The sequence below is a fragment of the Cryptomeria japonica genome, chromosome 10 (assembly GCF_030272615.1).
Source record: "Cryptomeria japonica chromosome 10, Sugi_1.0, whole genome shotgun sequence".
NCBI classification, from domain to species: Eukaryota; Viridiplantae; Streptophyta; class Pinopsida; order Cupressales; family Cupressaceae; genus Cryptomeria; species Cryptomeria japonica.
The window spans coordinates 249,843,785-249,857,113 of NC_081414.1; the positions used below are offsets into that span (position 1 = coordinate 249,843,785).

Consider the following 13,329-nt stretch of genomic DNA (forward strand, 5'->3'; position numbering starts at 1 on the left):
GGAACTTCGGAACCCTGTGGTTCCGAAGTTCCTTCCTTGGCCTTTTTCTTTCTTTCTCCGGAACCCCGAGGTTCCGAAGTTCCTTTCCTTAGCCTTTTCCTTTCCTTGTCTCCTTTTCTGTTCTCCGGAACTCTGGAACCCTAAGGTTCCGAAGTTCCTTCCCTTTGCCTTCTCTTCTTCCCTTTCTCGGAACTCGGGAACCCTGAGGTTCCGAAGTTCCTCCCTTTCTTTCCCCCTCCTCTTCAGTTCTCCGAAACTCCGAAACCCCGAGGTTCCGAAGTTCCCTTTCCTTGCCTTCTTTGGAACTCCGGAACCCCGAGGTTCTGAAGTCCCTTCCTTGCTGCCTTTCCCTCTTCTCTGGAACTCCAGAACCTCGAGGTTCTGAAGTTCCTTCCTTGGCCTCTTTTCAGTTCCCCGGAACTTCGGAACCCCGAGGTTCCGAAGTCTCCTTCCCCTTCCCCGAAACTCCGGAACCCCGAGGTTACGAAGTTCCTTCCTTGTCTTCCCCACTTTGGGAACCCGAGTTTCCAAAGTCCTTGGACTTCTTTCCGGCTGGCAACACTTCCAAATGGCGTGATCTACACTCAAAGCTTTAAATACTCCAACGACTTTTGTGACTTGTGCACCTTCTTTTGTGGAGCCACAGGGGTGCATTTAATGTTTTTGGAAAGATTTTCATCAAGAGAGGTACGGGGCCATGCTTGTTGTGGTAACTTATGTCATGTCTGCATGCTCTGACTTTGGAATGTTAGTCAATCCACCCTTCTCAGGGTTGCATTTTCAGGGTATGGCTAGGTTGCTTGCATGTACAGAAGTCAAGTGCATGCACTTCCCTGCACTCCCAGATTGACATTTCCTTGCACACACAAGGGTCATGATCACTCTTGTAACCGATTTTCTATATAAAGGCTGTTAAGCCTCATTGTAAAGGGTTCTCTCCCTGCTGGCTTGGGTTATTCTATGCTCTTTCACTTCTCTTGTATTTATCTTGCATTTATGCAATTGTAAGTTTGGCCATTGGCCTTATAATGAATTGAAATCACCATTCTTGCCTTCCTTCAACTTTTGTATGCCGTGTATGTTTCCTTACCTTCATCATAGGTGTATGTTTTGTGGCTCTTCTCTCATATATGCTGTGTTAATTTATTTCTGAGTGTGACTTGTGGGAAACCTTCTCCCCTCTTGACATTCAGCGAATTCTAACCTCCATACATGCATTGGGGTCACTCATACAACTGAAGTTTGTGCATCTCCTGGGTATTTCAGTTGATTCTTTGTGTCATTTCGGGTAGGGAGAGAAACAATTTCTTCTTGGTGCATCACCTCCTTTCTTTTTAAGCATTTCCCTCTTCCTTTTTCCTCTGCAAGTTGTTAGGATAGGCTTAGGAGTAAATTTTGAAGTGTCGAGTTGGTTCAACACCTGCACCTGGATTGAAAAGGAAGCTGGCCTTCTCCGGAGATTCAACCCCCTTGCGCAAGGCCCCACACTTCGGGGTTGTTTCCACGTTTCACAAGGTTGCTGAGTTGATAGCCCAGCAAGGGTGCAATCTTTTGTGATAACAGTGTATTTAGGTCTCCAAATTTTTACCTAAATGGTAAATGCCAGTGCCTTCATTCTTTAAAAATCGTACCTAGTACTGTCTACCCAATTCAGAAGTGAAACACAATATTAAATTGAAGAGCAGCAGTTGACAACAATTTCCCATCTATCTATTATTTATAGAGTCTGGCCCTTTTTACATCATATTTCCATAAACGAGAGACTAATAACTACTTAACTCAATTCCTTGCATAGATAGACAAACAAAACGATATAAAAGAGTCTTATATGCTGTCTGAAATTAGCCATGAAACCAGACCTGCAATTTATCTTCACAAACATGGCTTGGAACTTTTCTAAATCTGGGATTGACTTATTCATAGCACAAAAGGCTACCAAAAAGAAGCATGCTCATGCATTTAAGCTTGAGACTTTGGATATTCCCTGTGATATTGGGTCCTGCAGGTACCTCTGCTGAACCTGAACCTGTCTGGTTTGAGTTCTGATCCCAGACTAGATTGGGGCCAGGAACGTTTGAGAGAACCTGGGTGAACTCAGGAGGACCCTGCCAAATAAAAGGTTTTTAAAATGAAAAACATAATTTTTTAAATAAAAATAAAGAAAAGTTAGTTTTAGTTAATCCTAAAAGTGCATTTTTTGAAGAATTTGGAGCTTGGTTTAAAGTAGTCAAGTTATGAAAAATGGCCTCGAGAACTGTGCACTGGTTTTAAAAAAATAGCCTTTTCCCTGACCTTTACCCAACTAACTCGGTTAATTGAATTCCATTTTGCTGAGGCAATCCAGATTTGAAGTAATGCTACTATCATATAATCCATTTTAATTTATCTTTACAATTTATTAATTGACTAGTGACATTGTGATATCAATTACCAGCCGTGTTCTCAATTCTGTGTTCAATTTTGTACATTATGTGCAAATTAGGTTATATTGTGCCAAAAAAAAAAAACCTGTTTGCACAAATGTACAAAACTCAACAAAGATTGGCAACACCAAATTTCATTGAGTATGGTGACCTACCCTTCGATTTGAGGTCCAGGAACAGCAAAGCTAGCTTCCTCAATTCAAGGGCAAGTTATAAAATAATCAACCGAAACTTCTCCATTTTGAGGTGGTTTCTGTAATGATTAAATTATGTTCCTTTGTTACCTAAATTTGAAATAAACCATGATGTATAGCAATGACTTTGGGATGTATTTTTTATGAATATTCTGATTATTCTTGTACTTGTGCACTGTCAAACATTATTAGGTTTAATCCCCGCAAATAATTTATTTAGCTCAATTATTCACTAAAAGATGGAGCGTTCTTTCGAACTTGGATACAAATTATTTCTTAAGAGAATAGAGGTATAGAAAATAATGAAATAATTGATATAATTCCATGCTTTTCAGCAATGCTCCCGAATCTCAAATGAACTGATGATAAGTCTAAATAAGTGAAGTGTTTCCTTACACATAGAATTCAACATCTAGATATATTTGAACAATTTGTCAGCAATTTGTGAAATTAAATAATTGTGTTATGTGTGCTCAATAAATAAATAAATTAAATAGACACAAGCATGACAATGATAAGTATTATGTGAAAGTGACCCATAAATTAAGAAAACACGCATTAAGGGACACAAGGTTGTTAATGTAGATTAGATTTCTTAGTAGATAGAATAGAGGTATCTTTTAAATTTTATGTTTCACAAATGATGCTCTTACTAACCTATGAATCTTGCAGGTTGCTGTAAGTGTAAGGAGGAATACACAGTAAGTTAATTCACCAAGTATGATTATATTGCTGAGTGAGAAGAATAGATCGATCTTCAAAAGCATATATTTATTGATTGGTGTACCACCTTCATCGATCTGTTTGTGAATTATATATATATAAATGAGGCACATCGATGGATAGACATGTCTCCACACGTTTGGAGACATGTCTCTCCACCAATATGTCTGTTCATTTAATATTACAAATATCATACCGATTCATAATCGGTAGTTTCATAATGCATTAACACCAACTATTTATTATTACAAACATCATACCGTTTCATAATTGGTAGTTTCATAATGCATTAACACAAACCGTTTCATTTACCAAACCGATTCACAATTAATAGTTAACTGTTCATTTAACACAACCGATTCACAATCAGTATGTTAAAATGAAGAATCATTAATTGATATACATTATCGATTAAGGTAAATCGATACACATTATCGATTTATGGTAAATCGAAGAAGATAGTCGATACACTCTTTTGACAGGGTATAGATCATGCACGATCACAAATTTATACTTGGAAGATGATGATTAATATATATGATCAGCCATTAGATCATTTAATCAAATTTAATTTATTCTCATTCATGATCATATTTATCTGACCGAAGCTATCATCTTTAACACTCCCTCTTAGCTAGGGAGGATAAAATCTATCCAAGAGCATAACACAATAGATCCATTAATTGTGCTGGAAGAGAGATACCTTATCAAGATACCAGGAGATATGGTAGAACCAAGAATATAAAGTCACATGATATTCACCATACCTCATAAATATCCATCTTAATGGTATGTGCACTTGGCATCACGTCTCATGATGCCTACCATAATGGATATCAGATCATGGCATATCCACGGATATCAAGACTCATAGTATCCACCATGATGATCTCTTGTAGAGTTATTATGGTTTATTTATTGACATCAAGTCTCATGATATCTACCATAATGTCTAAGAGATATTAACTATCATGATATGTCCACAAATATCAAGTCACATGATATCCATCATGATAGTAAAATTGATCATTGCAAAGTCGTCACTTCACAACATCAATTTGATACAAGTGTTCATTATTGAAAAATCGTCACCTTTCAACAATGTCCATAGGGGCCCATGAAGTCACGGAGTCACACACATGACAATAGAAGAGTTTACACATTAAACATCTTTAAATATTAGTACAAATAAAATAATTAGAGACTCAATCTCAAATTTAATTTACATTTTCAACCATACCAAGTTTACACTGAAAGTGTTCAACCTTTATCTTGGAGAGTGGCTTGGTGAGGATGTTTGCAGTTTGATCACTTATACTAATATACTCCAACTGGATCACATTTCTTTCTACCATGTTTCTAACATAGTGATAAGGAATCTCAGTGTGTTTTGATCTATCATGAAACACTGGATTCACTAAAAGCTTGATGCAACTTTGGTTGTCACAATGGATGACAATAGGATTCAAGGGCTGGCCAAACAGTCCTACAAGCAATTTCCTAAGCCACACTGCTTCTCTTGCTCCCATGGAGGCTGCAATGTACTCAACTTCTGTAGAGCTTTGTGCAACTGAGGATTGTTTTCTACTGATCCATGAGATCATTGCTGATCCTCAACTGAAGCAACATCTTGATGTGCTTTTCTTGTCAACCACACTTCCGGCCCAATTTGAGTCAGTGTATCCATGTAGATCTAGGTCTACATGTTTGTATCTAAGACCATATCCAATTGATTTTCAAGGTATCTTAGAATGTGTTTTTCTGCAACAAGATGTATCTCCTTTGGTTCACACATAAACTGGCTAAGTGCATTCACTGCATAACAAATATCAGGTCTAGTGTTGACCAAATACATCAAGAATCCAATTCGCTGTCTGTAGAGAGTGAGATCTACAAATTCTGAGTCTATTGCTGCTTCCTTCAATTTGTGCAGATTTGTTTCCATAGGTGTAGACATGGGTCTGCACTCCATCATTCCAAACCTCTTCAAAATGTCAATAATATACTTTCCTTGATTCAGCGTGATGCCATTTGCCTGCTGCCAAACTTCTAATCCAAGGAAGTAATGTAGGATACCCAAATCCTTCATATCAAATTCTGAAGCTAAGTCCTTTTTACACTGGGTAATTAGGTGATCTTCTCCTGTGATTAATAGGTCATCAACATATAAAATAAGAATTAACATATCACCATCAATTACCTTAAAGTAGAGGTTTGGATCTGCATCATTCGTGGAAAATCCTAACCCCAAGAGGTAGTGATCAATTCTTTCATACCAGGCTCTAGGGGCCTGTTTGAGTCCATACAAAGCTTTCTTCAATCTGCAAACATGTGATTCAGCCTTATGTATAACAAATCCTTCAGGTTGCTCTAGATAGACTTCGTCCGCGATCATGCCATTCAGGAATGCAGTTTTCACATCCATTTGATGGATCTTCCATCCCTTTGATGTTGCAATAGCAATTACGACTGTAATTGAAGTGTAACAAGCAACAGGGGCAAAAGTCTCTTCATAATCAATTCCCTCTTTTTGAGAGAAACCTCTAGTAACAAACCGGGCTTTGTGTTTTTGAATGCTACCATCTGCAACATGTTTGATCTTGAAAAGCCATTTTGATGATACAATGGATTTTTCTTTAGGTCTTGGTACGATGTCCCAGACATCATTTTTTATAATGGACTGATACCCTTCTGACATAGCATCTTTCCACACTTGATTGAGAGCCTCTTCAACACATGATGGTTCTGAATTTATGATCTCATTCATCAAGGCAACATAACTAGAGAATCTATGAGGTCTCTTGCTTTCCCTGAAGGTTCCCTTTGGTGCTGTATAATTCTTGGCTTCTTGAATCATCTTCCTAGCCCAGAGAGGTCTCTTTCGGTTTTCATTACTAGGTTCATTTAAGGGAGCAATTTGATCTTCACTATCAATTTCTTCAGGAGTCTCCCTCTGAATCTTAGGAGCATAATCCTCTTCCATATTGTTAGGAGGATCTTGATCTTCTATCTCAAGAGAGCTTTTGGATCTCCTGAAAGCAATGTCTTCCTCAAAAATGACATCTCTGCTAAGTTCAATTAATCTTTGGCCAGGTATGTATATCCTATAGGCTTTAGATGTTTCACTATAGTCTACAAACACTCCTTTTCTGCCTGAGGGTTCTAACTTAGACCTCTTTTCTTTAGGTATATGTAAGTAGACCGGACAACCAAAGATTCTTAGATGACTTATATCAGGTTTGATGCTAGTGAATGCTTCTTCAGGTGTTTTGTTGTCTAGAAGTGAATGAGGGCATCTATTTTGGATGTAGACAGTTGTTCTAGAGGCTTCAGCCCAAAATGAAGTTTCTATGTTTTGATCATACATCATAGCTCTAGCAGCTTCTACTATAGTCCTATTCTTTCTTTTTGCCACCCCATTTTGTTGGGGATTATAAGGTATAGTGAACTCCCTCCTAATTCGAGCATTTACACAAAACTCCTTAAAAATGTCTGAAGTATATTCCCCCCCATTGTTTGTTCTTAATGTTTTGATTTTCTTCCCGGATATGTTTTCTACAAGAGCTTTGAATTCCTTGAACCTCATACGGATTTCTTTAGACTCTTTACATTTAAGAAAATATATCCAAGTTTTCTTAGAGAAGTCATCTACAAATATTACATAGTATAAGAATCCTCCTATAGAGGTTACAAACATGGGTACACATAAATCAGAATGAATTAGTTCTAATACATTTTTAGATTTGCTATTACTATTGTGGAAAGTTCCTTTGGTATTCTTTCCTAGGGCACAACTCTTGCATGTTCCTTCATGATTTTGGTTTAGCTTAGGCAAACCAATCACCATTTTCTCTATGGAGGGTAGAGCACGAAAATGGAGATGCCCTAATCTTTTGTGCCAAATCTCGTTTGAATTTGAAGTCTCATGAATTAGGGCTTGAGAGGGAGTAGTGCATAGTTTGTAAAGGCATCCGTGTCTGACTCCTATAGTATGAGCCTTCTTGATTATGGAGTTCTTTGGCCATGCTAAAACTTTGCCTTCCATAAAGGTTATCCTATACCCTTGTCTTCAAGTGCAGAAAGGGATATTAGATTTCTCTTTATCCTTGGTACAAATAATACTCCTGTGAGCTGAAGAGATATGCTCGATTTCAGATTTATGTTGCAGGTTCTAATCCCTTTGATTGGGTAGTTAGAATCGTCCCCAACGGTTACTTCCTCATTAAATTTCTCTACCATAGTGTCTAGGTGTTCTCTGAATCCGGTGATGTGACGCGAGGCTCCACTATCAATCACCTAGGTGTTGAGGCTGGTTGAGACTTGGCTTGATAAGGCTGAATAGAAGACAAACTTCTCAAGTTCATTCTCCATGCTAGCTTTTTCAATTTCAACAATGGAGGCTTGTTGTTTTGGTCTATCCAGACACTTCAGGGCATAATGTCCATACTTATCATATCTGAAACACTGCACTTGGGATATGTCCCTCCTTTTGGAAGAGCCTTTTCTATTGGTGCCCTTGTCCTTCTTCCTCTTGAAGTTCCTCTTTTTCCCTTTCTTGTGAGAGTGAGAGTTCAACACATGAATATCTTCATTGGTGATATTTTGCTCAATCCCTCTGGTGATCTATCTGGATTCTTCTTGAATGCAATCCATCTTTAGCCGATCAAACTTGGGGAGTTTTGAACGTGCACTTATTCCTTGAATAAATGATTCCCATGAAGTTGGGAGTTCATTTAGAACCATCAACGTTAATTCCTTGTCGTCAATTAGATGACCAATTGTAGAAAGTTGGTCCCCTAATTCAGTGATCCTCATAAAATATGATGTGACTGTTTCTCCCTTATTCATCTTCACATGATGGAGTTGTCTTGTCAATGTGAGAGCTCTGCTGGTATTGTTTATTTCATACATGTCTAACTGCATCCACAATCACTTTCATGGCTTTTCCATTGTTCTTGTTCCATTGAATTTTCTCAACATCATTGTTTGGTTCAGGTATGTTTCCCTTTATAAATGAATCTAGTTCATTTTCCTTCAAGGTAAGCATAATCCTAAACTTCCATGATACAAAGTTTGACGCTCCTTCAAGATGATCTTCGAATCTGACTCCACTTGCCATTCTAAAGAAAGGAATGTGATTTTCTTAAGAGCAAAATGATACGATAGATAATCTACTTATCTCAAATCTAATCGGATCTTCCTTTACCTTGCTCAGATACCATGTTAATGTAGATTAGATTTCTTAGTAGATAGAATAGAGGTATCTTTTAAATTTTATGTTTCACAAATGATGCTCTTACTAACCTATGAATCTTGCAGGTCGCTGTAAGTGTAAGGAGGAATACACAATAAGTTAATTCACCTAGTATGATTATATTGCTGAGTGAGAAGAATAGATCGATCTTCAAAGACATATATTTATTGATTGTTGTACCACCTTCATCGATCTGTTTGTGAATTATATATATATAAATGAGGAGGCACATCGATGGATAGACATGTCTCCACACGTGTGGAGACATGTCTCTCCACCGATATGTTTGTTCATTTAATATTACAAATATCATACCGATTCATAATCGGTAGTTTCAAAATGCATTAACACAAACTGTTTAATATTACAAACATCATACTGTTTGTGGAGACATGTCTCTCCACCGATATGTTTGTTCATTTAATATTACAAATATCATACCGATTCATAATCGGTAGTTTCATAATGCATTAACACAAACTGTTTAATATTACAAACATCATACTGTTTCATAATCGGTAGTTTCATAATGCATTAACACAAACCGTTTCATTTACCAAAACGATTCACAATTAATAGTTAACTTTTCATTTAACTCAACCGATTCACAATTGGTATGTTAAAATGAAGAATCATTAATCGATATACATTATCGATTAAGGTAAATCGATACACATTATCGATTTATGGTAAATCGAAGAAGATAGTCGATACACTCTATCGACAGGGTATAGATCATGCACAATCACAGATTTATACTAAGAAGATGATGATCGATATATATGATCAGCCATTAGATCATTTAATCAAATTTAATTTATTCTCATTCATGATCATATTTATCTGACCGAAGCTATCATCTTTAACAAAGGTAAATGCAAATGAAACTAGGAGACTAGAATAAATAACTTTGTTTTCCAAAAGTAAAAGTGTTTTTACATTTTATGCGACAAAATGATCTCAACACATTGATTGATCTAGAAGTAAAAGTGTTTTTTTAAATGTTAACAAGAACTCTTAACACACTGAAATCAGTCTAACCCAGCCATAAAAGTGTTCTTGTTATAGGAAAAAAAGTGTACCCAAGGGTGTAATGCCCCGACAAGGAACCCTAGAGGAAAGAGCAAACACACACAAGAAAATACTTTTTTTTTAAGTAGATAAGTTCCATGTATGAAACACAAGCAAGAACTAACGCTCAAACATATAGATTAGATCAACTTGTTGAAACCTAACAATGCACAAGTGGAATCCTTAACACTTGAAACACCAAGTAAACATGGGGAAAGGTCTCCAAAACCCTAGGACAAGGTTACTGAGGTGGCTAGGGTCACACAAGACCATCCCCAAATTTAGAAGACTGGATTTGACAAATAGGACCATTTACTAGGTCGTAGGTGTCACTGAGTGGCTTCAACGTGTACCGACTTGCACTCTAACATCATCAACACCATCTAAAGCTCATTCAAAACCAACAAAAGACACCTCTGAGGGTTCCCAAATGTCACTACCTCCACAATGCAACATAAATGGAGTCAAACTAAGCTCTCGGGACCTTGAAAACCCTAAAAGTTTGAACTAAAGGACACAGGTGCCCAAATTGGACCCCTGTGTAGCACATTGGAGTCCTCAACTTGTGCATCGGTCCAATTTCCACTCATTACTCCCTGTTCTGTGTTGTGATCATCCAGATTGGCAGACTCACGTTGTTGTCCTTTGAGACATGCATTTGTCCTAACAATAGTTTGAAACTCGGCTAGGACTCGCTAGCTCGCGAGACTTGCGTGTCCATTGGCTCGCCGAGTCGACTCACCATGGACGCGTGAGCCACACCTTGCTGAGTCGCCTCAAAAAACACTCGAGTTTTTGCAAAGGACTCGTGCGAGTCCTAGGGTCGGGCTCAGGAGTCCCGACCTAGGACTCTCGCACCTACTTGGAAATGCCTAGACAACTGAAAAAAACTTTTTTTTGGTTTTTTTCTCATTTCATTCTGCTGTTTGGTGCCCAAAATAGGTTTGCAGATGTCTATTTCTTCATATTTTGGTTCAAACTCGTCCATTTTCAATCATCCAATTCTTTTTTCTTTTTCGGGGGCATAGATCCGAACCCCCACTTCCAACCCACAGGGAAACACAAGTGCGTTTCCCTGCACCCCTTCTATCGTTTTGTTTTTCTCATATTTAACACCTTGTGCAGCTTATCATTGCTGCCCCTCTAACCCATTAGGGTCTCCACTCCCTAATTCCCACTAGTTATTGAGTATGAATTATGAAATTTCAAATATTAAGTGTTTAAAGATCATATGACATGTGCACTGTTTGAATTATGAAAAATTGATAGTCAAAATAGGCTTTTATGTTCTCTAAATGCATAATTTTTTTTTTCTTTTTTGTAAAACTATGGATTTTTTTTGCCGAGTCCCAAGTCCGAGTCCTATTTTGGGTTGCCGAGTCTGAGTTTTCAAATTTTGGGCAAAACAAAATAAAGTTAAAAAAAATTTACAAGCAAAGTGAGTGCGTGGGAAGTAGCAGTTCGGTTTAAGGCATGACAGAATAGAGGATATGTGAAGCAGTTCTAGAATCATAGTTATTTTGTTTTAAACTTTTAAATATCAATGAAAAAGTTGGGAATAAACATATGAGTTTTATTAGCACAGTAGTTTGTAAGAAATAACAGAGTATGAAAGTTTATTTGTAAAGATGCAGATTTGAATTCATTATTTCTTAGAACAGTTCATAAAATTGAATGAGTTGAATTGATTTATTTCTTTAAGAGTTGAAGGCTGGGAGATTGGGCATATCCCCAACTCTGTCTGTATCATGCTTTCACTTAATTTACCAATTTATTCCTCTATTTGCAGTACATTTCATAATATAGATCACTATTGATCCTTACAAAATCTTGCTATTCTGTCTCTAGAATAGTAGCCAAAAACCCCCAAATTGAAAAAACTACTCTCAATTTTCATCATGTTTTCAATTAATTTACTGATTTATTCCTTTATTTGATGTATATTTCATAATATAGATCACTATTGATCCTTAGTTATTAATTAATTAAATGATTTATTTCTCCATTTGATGTATATTTCATAATATAGATCACTATTGATCCTTAAAAAATCTCTTTATTCTGTCTCTAGAATGGTAGCCAAAAACCCTAAAATTGAAATAAACTGCTCATTTATTTTTTGTGGGCTATATGTAATAAAAACTCGTTTATTTGAGGAAAGAAAGAGATAACTTATTAATACTAGGGTAAAATGAGCCTAGGTTCTGAAGAGAAGCAAAATAAAAGGAACAAAAGAAAGGCAAACGAAGCAAGGGAAGGTAAACCTAAAGTGGTTCAGCTCTAATATATAAACCATATTACAATTATAAATAGCACTTTACCCTCAAAGAAACAAGAAGCTGATTAAGCCCAAGCAGGACTAGAAGAACCAATAACATTGTCATCTATTCTCACAAAAAAGCCCAAGAAGGATCTGTGAATGCGCAATGTTAATCCACTTTATTACCAAATGGCAAATTTTAAATTGACCCTGAATTTAGAAAACTGATATGAAAGATGTTCTATATAGGATATTTTCTTGTAAAGAACTCTATATATCATTCCTGTGATTTTTTCGCTTAAGCATATTTCACATTTGTTTGAGCTACCCATGGTTTCTTTTGTTTTTTAGCGAATATGGCTACAATGGTCTCTACAAGGAAAATTACAAAATTTTGTAGTGGATATTCTTACACCTGACCGTGAAGTTAAAAAAATGATATGAAGGATTTTCTATCATTTCTGCAATTTTTATGCTTGAACGTATTTCACATTTTTACGAGCTACTCAGGTTTTTCTTTTTATGAATATGGTTACTATGGTCTCTACAAGGAAAATTACAAAATTTTGTAATGGATATTGTTACACTTTATTAAATTATCTTAACCAGCTTACCGTTTGACCTCTTATTCTTTGAGACATTTGCAGTTCTACCAGCATTTTCAGGAAATGTGCCAGCTGGATTGAAGACAATATTTCCCTCCGCGAAAATAACGCAATTAGGTGAATGGTATTAACTCTTTTCAACCTCCACTTCAGCAGTTGTAGTCAACAATAATTATGGTATATTCTTTTTTTGCTTTTTCCATCTATTATTTCAAAATTAATCCTGGTAATTTTAAATGAGTAGATGTTGATTTCAGAGACTTTTGTACTTGGAAATATTATTAGTGAAGAATGGTGAAATGATGATTGATTGTTCGGTAATTACAAAGGAGATGAAAGCTTTAAATGGTGATTACAAGCAGAGTTTCTTAAACTATAATGCCCCCTATTTGGGAATGCCCTAATTTAGCCCTAAATCACAATTTCTAAATGAGCAAGAGCAGGGTTAGAAATATCTTTCACCTGATTGAAAACCTGCAAAACAGGTTAAAAACCATTTACAACAATAATTCATAAAACAGTTCTTAATTAAGAAACATTAAGCATAAAGCAGAAATATCAATTTTATCATAAGATATCTTAAGTATGTTTGGGGAAGCTCAACCATATGAGAGCTAGGATAAGGTGACTTCGATAGGGTGTTCCCCCTCATCTTGTCATTCATTTCCCACTTCCTATGATTGAGCTCCTTGGTGTGTTAATTCACCATGATAGAGGGGTGAGGTGTATTCACAACAGGGTGCCTTTGAAGCCCATCTCTTCTAAGACCAAAGGTAGTACCCTTTGTACCCACTTGGCC

General features: G+C 36.6%; 1 protein-coding gene across 2 annotated transcripts in view; it reads left to right on the forward strand.

The window, feature by feature from the left end:
* The window catches only part of LOC131059858 (alpha-N-acetylglucosaminidase), a 180,479-nt gene that overhangs the window by 37,181 nt on the left and 129,969 nt on the right, over positions 1–13,329 (forward strand). Inside the window, exon 7 of one of the 2 annotated variants that reach the window (XM_057992916.2) lies at positions 12,573–12,654. In XM_057992916.2, coding sequence (XP_057848899.2) covers positions 12,573–12,654 — 82 coding nt within the window. The remainder of the gene's footprint in view (positions 1–12,572; positions 12,655–13,329) is intronic. The other variant, XM_057992917.2, reaches the window with a different exon arrangement.